The 9668-nt window shown below is 35.9% G+C and overlaps 1 protein-coding gene across 1 annotated transcript; it reads left to right on the forward strand.

The window, feature by feature from the left end:
• Nucleotides 1-3045: 3045 nt before the first annotated feature.
• LOC142357873 (sodium/potassium/calcium exchanger 3-like) lies at nucleotides 3046-8913 on the forward strand. Its single transcript, XM_075409367.1, has 4 exons — nucleotides 3046-3267; nucleotides 5720-5873; nucleotides 6263-6436; nucleotides 8634-8913. Exons 1-4 carry the CDS (start codon nucleotides 3113-3115, stop codon nucleotides 8847-8849), a joined length of 699 nt encoding a protein of 232 aa, XP_075265482.1. The 5' UTR covers nucleotides 3046-3112; the 3' UTR covers nucleotides 8850-8913.
• Nucleotides 8914-9668: the final 755 nt, after the last annotated feature.

Here is a 9668-nt window from a genome sequence, read left to right on the forward strand (position 1 = left end):
CGTACAAAACTTTTTGATATTTATACGAAAGATTTTTTCTATCATATATTGTTTCTATTTAATTAAACTTGGGAACAACCATAATTATATATTTGAGACAGAGTTGAGGACCAGTTTGTCATTCATATGTTTGTTAACAGTGTATTAGTCCAAAGAGGGGCAAAAATTTTTAAAAAACAATTCGCAAAATATAAATTTTCAAGGAGGTAGATGTAATGGTAAAAAATCCATCAGTTGCTACGTGAAAATTGGTGATTCCCAATGAGCTATAATTTTCATAATGATCGTCAAGCTTACGTTACTAAACTTGATCTTTCAGAGAATCCAATAGTTCTTTTAGTTGAAGACAGAAGAGCAAACAAGGAAGCTCGTTAATGTGTGTTTGTACATGATGATCCAACCCGCGTCCATCTACATTTTTGACATAACTGTCAACCAAATGAAGAGATAATCCAAAACAGACCTTTGAGTTTAAGAAAATCGTTACACAAACTACTAAAAGAATTACATTATGCCATGCCTCATTACACCGCTCGCAAGATCTCACACCCTTAATAGGACTACGGTAGAAAAAAAAACAATTAACAAATATGCAAAAAGAAAAAAACATTGACAGCAAAGTTCAACATCTAAACTTAAAAACACCTATTATGAACGTCAAAAAACTATCCAAAGAAACCTTTCTTAGCTACACAAATTTGTTTTTTTTTCGTTACTACAAAGCAGATTGGACTTTGTATTAATGAGACTAGGAGACAAATTGACAAAAAGAAGCAAAAATGAGACAAAATTCAAAATTCAACCAATAATTTTTAAACCAAATATTTACAAACATTCTGAAAAAACATTTGCTTTTAATAAAAAAAATTATGACGAAATTACGATTGAATCCGATTTTGGTTACACTAAGCCACTAAGACAGAAACGGGCTAAAGATGAAGAAAATTTGAAAAAAATTACAAACATTTTGCGAAACCAAAAATTTTTGAAGCCATTAAAATTTTTCGCTGTTATCTAAATATTATGTCTATTATTCCAAAGGTCAATAAAACTATTTTATCTACAACTATGCTGAAAATATAAGTATATTCACTATTTGCGACTACAGCCCTTAACGACTACATAAAGAATAAAAACAGGCAAAAACCGCAAATCGGGAAAAATGGGGAAAAAGTGTCGAAGCCATTAAATATGAACTATTCATAACAAACACTTTATCAAAATCAAATACATTTTTAACAACAATGGATTATGATCTATTTAAAGTCTTTTCTATGCCAATGGGAATTGGCAATGATAGGATAATATGATTAAATTTCAAAAGGATACAAATTTATGAAAAAAAATGAAAAAAAATAAAAAAAAATTACGAAAAGTTGTGGCCTCCAAGTCATGAAGACAATAGTTAAAAGATAACACCGCTAAACAAGTTAATTTTGGTTGCAGCAGAAAAAGGTTGTCTTGCCGTTAGTGAGATTGACTTGCAGTTCGTAGAAACAAAATTAAGATCGGTTAAATTTCAATTTGTTTTTTCCAGAAATTATAGTCTTAACAGCCATTAGCTGTCCCCTCAAATTACTACATTGGTTCACTTTCTGCTCTTTAGGAATCGTATTGCACTTTTAGTCAACGAATCTAACTCATAGGACTGCAAAACTTTATTAAAATCGCAAAGAGAAGATCAAAATTTCTAAAAAAAAAAATACAAAAACTCAGAATCGTAGCCATAAAAAATATGAGCAATTCTTTAAAAAGGAACAATTTGTTTATTGGGCATAATATGACTGTAAATGAGGTTTCTTAGGAACAGAATCTGGATTTGAAAAGTGAGTAGTCTCTAAAAGATCGGAAAATAAATGAAAACAAAATGAAATGGTTTTTAAATTATCAGCTCTGAAATCGAATTTTTTTCATTGTTAATTTTCCCTATTAGACGAAAACTAACTTTTTAATGGCATTTTGTCTGTTAAAAACCCACAATTGCTTCGTTTGTATTATAAAATGTAATTTTGAATTGGTATTTTTTATAGAAAAAATTTGAATATGAACAAAAGTGAATAAAATCCTGCCAATTATCATGTGCTCACACAAAATTGTAAACCTCGATAACTCCTCAAAAAACACGAAATTCAAAAAATCTGTTTAATTCCGAATTCTACGCTGGACGCGTTTTTAATGATACCACTCACATTTCTCTACGATGAATATATCGCTCGGTCAAAATTGTCTGAACAAAAAAACCCATTTTAGTATATAGTTCACTCCCCCGCAAGTGGGGTCGGAACAATAATTGCATCGCGGCCAAAAAAATTAAAACAAATTTAAGCAAATAGCAGTTTCTGAATCTCACGTGGCTTCCTATAAACTTTACAACGCCAAAAAAGTACAGCGACGATTAAAATAAAATTTTAACTGATTATTTTAAGATTCTAATTCACCCTACACTGAGAACTGCGTAAGAAGATATCCGTAGACTCCGATCTGACAGACCAGCTTTAGTAGCGAATCTTGGGTCCAGAACCAATTTGGTTTTAGACTTAGGGTTCCGGTGCGACACTACTGTTGGTTGGCAAGTCTGTCACCCATGTCTACCACCCTACTGGTTCTGGCATAACAGGACCAGGGAGATCGCGGACAGGGGGGGGGGGGGGGGGGGGGGGGTGACAGACTTACCAGCTCACATTAGTGTTGCGCCAGAACCCTAAATCCGCATCAAAACTGAATGTTATTATGGACGATTTTGATGTGGAACATTCGAAGTGTGCGACTCAAGTGAGCTTGATGCGCGTGATCGCCTATTTGAGAAGTCAAATTATGAAAAAGACTATGGTTAAACAATAAATTACTATAAAATGATCACGGCTCGGCCAAAATTGCTGTTAACTATACCGTGGATAGGCTATAAAAGTTCTTTTTGTTGGTCGATGTTGGTGTCTTAAACCATGGAATTGACTTATGGAAATCCCCCTCTCCTAAAATTGATAAATTCTTTTCATAAATGCAAACCCTAAGCCTGGCCTTGGTTTCCAGACCTCAGTTTTGCATGTTTTCCTGCTTTTTCTAGGAAGAACATTCGGAAGACGACGATGAAGGTCTGGTCCTGATAAGTTTTATGCCCTCACTTCCCCTGTCAATACCCAAAAGAGAGGGAAACGGCAGTCTGGGGGCTTTGAAGTTGGTCGGGTCTTGGATCATGTTCCTTCTGGCATTTCCCTGGTCCCTTGTGTTTGCATGGACTGTTCCAAATTGTTCCAAAGACCACCTCAAGTAAGTTAACATCGTATCACCGTGCCTCGGGTCGATCATTCACCCGAAAAAATGATGTGAGATTTGCTGTGGTTAAAATGAAGTGAAAATGAATATTTTTCACCGCAAATGAACTGAAACTGAATAATTTTCACCGCTCAGCTCCCGCATTTTTAGCTACGAATATCGTAAAAATGAAGACTCTTACTTTTTTTAAGAGCTGGGGTGAATATAGCGGTGAAATTTAGTTTTTGACCGAATTCAACCCAAATACGACCGAATGAACGCATTCACCGCAGCCTCCATACTCCTTCTCATACATTGCAATTGCTATTGCTTTCTCTCCCCCCCCCCCCCCCCCCCATTTGCACTAAATATTTTTATTGTGTTCTCCGATTTCAAATATTTATTGTGTAATTAAATTTGATCAAGGTGTCTATGCGAAAAATAAGAGTTAATTCAGGTAAACATTTGACTAGAGTATTCAATTCTATTGATAACTTGTCAAGCCTGGTGATTCACTTGTGCTTACTTTAAAAGACTTTCTTTGGACTCTAAAAATTATTAATAGCATGCAGATTTTATATAGGATTACAAAAAAAACAATTCATATAGAAACCTTTGATATACGGCTTGCATCAAGCTTGCTTCCCCATATTAGTGGATAAATCAATTTGCACTGCAAGTAGCTCAACTGTCTATCCGAATAATCAGTCCAAAAACAATAGCATCACTTCAATCTCACATCCTGAGGAATGCGAGGCTTTGAAAAATGCAAGCCGTTCCATCGTAAAAGCAGTAAATTATTAAAATTTACTGTTAACACTGTTGGGAAAAACTCTTGCTATATATGATTTATTTTTTGGGTGGAACCTCGTAAGCAGATTTTTCATAGTCATTCAACACATGGTCGAACTCTTCTTCGTTCGAAGTTTTGCAATTCTTGGAGTTAATCTCAAAAGCACAATGTTTTGCTAAATTTTGAATCTCGAATTTCATCTCTATTATAGTGAACTAGTCCACGTTAGCTGACAATCAAATATCTTTTTTATCACACGACAGTTTTATTTGAGCTACATTGAAAATGGTCTCAATTATATAAATGGTTAAAATCGTTAATGAAAGTAATAGCCTGAAATTTGACCACAAATCTGATCGCTATCCTGTCAATATCTGTCTTATGCATACTTTTCTGCATATTAAAGACAGTTAAAAGACAGATAAAAACAGTTTCAATAACTTGAATTTACAAAAATTTTCGTCAGCTATTTTCTGCATAATTCTTTATCAAACGTCTTAGAGTTTGATCACTATGGTAAAAATTCTAAAACAGCTGGTAAAAATTTGGTAACGAAATTCTTAATAAAATTTTGCAGCTTTAGTCGCATTTATCAAAGCTATTTTTGAAATCCGACTTCTGAAGAAATCAATTAAATAATCGAAAGCTTTTAATCTTTTAAGCCAGACATTCACAAAGTTTACACACAAAATTTTGTATTTAAATATAGTGCGGGTATGTCGGGAAAGGAACCGAAGTCTCAATAAAAGTGGTCCGGTCGTCAGGCTCAATAAGTTTTGTTTTGAAAACATAAAGTTCCCAATTTATTCAGTCTAATTATCAGAACAGCAATTAGTTTCAACTGAAATCAAAATTTTGATCAAAAAGATCAAGAAAAAATGAAAACCTCTAGAATGTTGTCCCTTTATGTAAAGGTTACTCACTGATTATCACTTTAGTTTCCATTCATAACCGCTAAATTTCTTAATACGAAAATCCTTCTATTCAATTGCTCTGAAACAAAACTTGTAACAGCAATTATACTACTGTTGTTTGTCTTCATTTTCTAAGCGAAATTTCGTGACACAACCCTTTTGTCTGATAGTTCTCAAAAATGGCATAAACATGTAAAAACCGGAGGGATTAAGTTGATGAGCAGCACTTTTAGAGGATCTCTAAGTGTACAACTCACTGAAGCTGATGAGAAAACAAAATCATGATGTTAAGTGCAGTTTTGGCGATTTTGACTCTCGTCCTCAACCCCTTCCACCTTCTCCTTCCCTCTTCAGACCCGATTTCTCCCCAGCCCCCTTAATGTACTCCCTAATGATAGCCTTCTTCAGCCCAATCTGGCTACTAACGAAGCCAACAGCTCACCGGTCATTTGAGAGCAAATTGCTAGACATTAGTTCGTTATGTTTATAATATTTGTTTGTGACTGAAGTTGTCATCAGATTTCATACATATTTTGTAAAAACGACTCCGTTTTTTTTGAGATCATTTTTGAAGATGCATGACCTTGAATGTTTCTAGCTTCTAAGATCTGTCGGAATTTTTTCAGAACTGACACGATAGAAGTTTCTGAATTATTAGGGATGTCATGAAACTGAAGTTTGGAGTTTTACTTTAACGTTAACTTGTAGCATTTAAAGTTATTTTGCTGGTTGTTTGTTTATTTGTTGTTGTGTTGTTTAGGAAGTACTTCATAGTCTCGTTTGTGATGAGTGTAGTGTGGATTGCAGTGTGCAGTTTTGCAATGGTTTTCATGGTCGGCAGGGCAGGCTGTTCTATGACCATCGACAGTTTCGTCATGGGATTGATACTAGTCGCCATCGGAACCAGCGTACCTGTAAGGCCAACATCCTTTGTCAATCATTCCAACCTCCCCAGATCAGACTTTAGACAGGCCTTGAACATGGAGCAAGGCGCACTTTAAAAAAAAATAAAGTATCACCCCCACCGCCCCAAAAAAATTGCCCCCATTGCCCCGACTCTTGCATCGAATTACCCCCCATTCCCCCCCCCCAAATGATGTAAAAGTTCTGAGGGGAATAGGCTAAAAATTCCCCCGATTACCTCCCTAAGCTTACATCTTTTTGAGGTAAAAATTTGAAAACGGTTATAACCCCTCCTCGACACCCCCCACTCCCCGGCCCCTCAACCCCCGTTTTTGATTGTCGCACCATTAGCGAGCACTTCAACATCCTGGATAGGAAAATTATTGTTTGTTTTTGGCAGGATGCTCTCAGTTCAGTGATAGTGGCGAGAGATGGCTTCGGAGACATGGCAGTATCCAATGCTATCGGGAGCAACGTGTTCGACATCAACCTCGGAATCGGACTGCCTTCTGTCATCCGAATCCTGGCAGACAAGGGAGCCACGATATTCCTCATCGAGGAAGAACATTTACACGTGAGTCATCTGCTTCCAACGCCTTTTAAGGTGTTTGTTAAAGTTGCAAGGATTGATCATATCATCACAAGTTTCAATGGTACCAAATTTAGAGTTAGTTAACTGAGTTTTGGCGCTGTTTTCCAGTTATTATATTATTACTTTGTGAAAGTGGACGCTATTTACTTATACTGGGTCTAGGAAAAAACATGGAAAAACCCACCTAATTTTAGATAGGAAAATCTCCACAGAAAAAAAACGTCTAATTATAGATAGGAGATAAAACCATAAAACCCCATGGAACTAAACCCCCATTTAAAATTGAAATTCGGCCGTGAAAATTTATTCGGTCGTGATAGTTTCATATCAAGTCCCATGGCTACCAGAACATGGCCATGGCACGGGTGGCATGGCCAAGCTCTAATTGTGCAGCTCTTTTATGGTCAAGTGAGGGTGGCGGGTATTTCCGTGGGTTTTTTTCCTAAACCGATTTTTGAAAGTAACTTTTATGTGAAAATAAGTTCCCAGGTCTCCAATCATAAAGCTTTCTTTGATTTCATACATGATTCCTAGTAATCGTATTAGGTCATATATGATTCTGACTAGTCATACTAGGTCTTATATAATTTTTAGTCATCATACTAGGTCATATATGATCTTTGGTAATCGTATTATGTCATATATGATTTGTATGATTTCTTAGTAGTCATACAAACACCATATATGATTTCTTGGAAATCATACATATTTCACGCAAAAAATTTGAAAGCCGGAAAAATGTGTAACTTTCATTTTGGTGGAAATTTACAAAAATTCCTGGAATTCGCACAAGGTCATATATGAAACATAAAATATTGACTGATGTCAAAATGTCCCATATAATGTAGTCAGAGGGCATTTAAAATTACTATATTGTATTTGGGTGTACTAAAACTGTCACTTTGCAATTAAAACGTATTTTTTTTTTCAAAAAATGGAACTTGTTTGCAGAAGAATTTGCATATTCCTAATGAATGAGCATTTATAAGTATAAACTGGCTTCCGATAATATGAAAAGTTTTGTCATAAAAGTATACTTGTTTTTTCATTAAGCACTGAAGTTTGAGATAAGTATTACGCTGCAGGTTCGCTTGGCGGATGACAAAATGATACCGGAAAATCACAAAAGCGATGCTTTATCGATAAAATAGATTAAAAATTCAATTCAAGGAAAAAAAGATGTATGATTCATGCTAATCATACTAGGACCGTATATGTTTTCTTTGAAATCATACAAGGATAATATATGATTTCTTTGGTTTCATACTAAGATCGTACCAAGCAATCGTGTATGGTCACCATAAAATCATATATGATCTTGGTATTAAACTGAAGAAACATCAACCCGTGCTTATTTTGGCACCTGTAATCATGCAAGTCCCATGTCTACAGTTATTTTTATTGTTCATTTCTATAGATATTTTCTTAGGCGTTTTGACTGCAATTTGAGCGTTAATCTAATTTGCCCCGTTAGTTTTAGAGAAAAATTTGTTGATAACACCGCCAATGAACGACCAAAAACTGAGTCTTTATAGGACGCTGCTTCAGGTTTGATGACTTCTGTTATTTTTTGAGCCAATAAATGGTCTGGGTGCTGAGTCATAATAAAGTAAAGCACAAAAACAAATTAAAATTGAATATCTGAAAGCCAGCCAAGCTAAAGTCCCGCTAAGGGGAGTATTGACTCTAATCCAGAGGAACACATCTTTTTATAGCCAAATCTTCGCCACTCATTCAATTGATAATTTAGTGTGTAAACTTTTTTTGCCGGTCAAAATGTGGATTAATTAAAAAGAAATTTGGAGAACTTATCGCCAGTTGTTGTAATGATGTAGCAAGCTTGGCTCGCAAGTTAACAGAGAACGGTTCCAATAAAGCTCTAATAATGTTTTAAATAGACCCCGGCCGCTTAGATCCCGTCAGCTGAGACCCGTAGACTCCAACCGGTTAGACCCCTAGACCCCGGCCGCTTAGAATAATAATGTTAAATTTCACCAGTATTTCATCTGAGTTTGAACTATATAGGAGATTTTTTCAGGCATTTATGCAAAAATTCATAATCTACGTTTTTTTCCCTGTAAACGTAATCAAAATAATGTTTTGGAGGCGTTTCAACCGCAAAACTAGGGCTGCAAGAACATCAGAGATTACTATGAGCTGCCTAGAATTGTTGTTTCAGGAAATGCAAGACAAATACCCCAACAATCCTTTCATACCTCACGTCAAATTTGGATTCCTTCTTTTCTTCGTCCTCTTAATCTGCCTCACAATCTTCGGCATCGTCAGATTTCGGCTAAGCAGGGTTGTCGGCATCAGTTTCTGCTCCATGTATGTTGTGTTCATCATATATGCAATTGTGCAGGAGTTTGCATGTGACGAGGGCTTCGGTTGCTAGGCAACCAGTACTTTTAAATTCAGTCATAAGGGTTCTAGAACAGTTTCCTCCCCCCTAGAGACTTATTGGGTACCATTTAATAAAATTTTCTTTAATTATAGCCCCCCCCCCCCCCACACACACACAAAGCTCAGTGGTCATATAACCTAAAACCATAATGGGGGTTATATTTTCGTGGGGGTGGGGGGGGGGGACCAAGAAAACCATAAAGGAAAAACCCAAGAAAATTGTGTCAATCGATTTCTGTCAGTCAATGGGCGGCGTGAAAATATCAAATTTGAAAGATCATAGTCTATAGCACTCGTCGGAGGAAGCTGTTCTAATATTTTTTTTTTGGACTGGAGAACTGCCAAAATTTTTTAGTCTCTTCAAAACACACACTTATGAAGCCTGTACATATATAGCATTGTGACAATGTGTAAATAGTTTAACTCTTTGTATTATGATGATAACTGTTGAGAACTGTCTTGAATTGAAACTGCCTAACATCAATTGATATTTCCGATATAATAGCTCCCCCCCCCCCAAAAAAAAAACTTAGTGGGCATTTAACTTTTACTTCCTCCAAGTGTATGGCCTAGATTTTAGACAGAAACGTGCTTTATAACATCATATAAATGGCAATTGAGACAGCCCGGAGCTAACGCCGAGTCAATTTCAGTGCTTGCGGAAGTCTAATTTCAAGTGTGATTTCGTTACTGGTTCAGAATTATGATGAGGTCAATTTTTATACTTGTGCAGATTAAATCCAAGTCTGGTTTAACACTTGGTCAGTCATTCTGGACCCAAGTCTGATTTAAAACTTGGCAAATCTAAACC

The sequence above is a fragment of the Convolutriloba macropyga genome, unplaced genomic scaffold (genome assembly GCF_964194025.1).
Source record: "Convolutriloba macropyga unplaced genomic scaffold, txConMacr16.3 SCAFFOLD_934, whole genome shotgun sequence".
Lineage (NCBI taxonomy): Eukaryota > Metazoa > Xenacoelomorpha > Acoela > Convolutidae > Convolutriloba > Convolutriloba macropyga.

Excerpts from the sequence above, each read along its gene's own strand:
- LOC142357873 (XM_075409367.1), top strand. The coding sequence starts at position 3,113 with ATGCCCTCACTTCCCCTGTCAATACCCAAAAGAGAGGGAAACGGCAGT. Across the intron at positions 3,268-5,719 it reads TGTTCCAAAGACCACCTCAA|GAAGTACTTCATAGTCTCGT; the intron begins GTAAGTTAACAT and ends TGTGTTGTTTAG. Across the intron at positions 5,874-6,262 it reads CCATCGGAACCAGCGTACCT|GATGCTCTCAGTTCAGTGAT; the intron begins GTAAGGCCAACA and ends TGTTTTTGGCAG.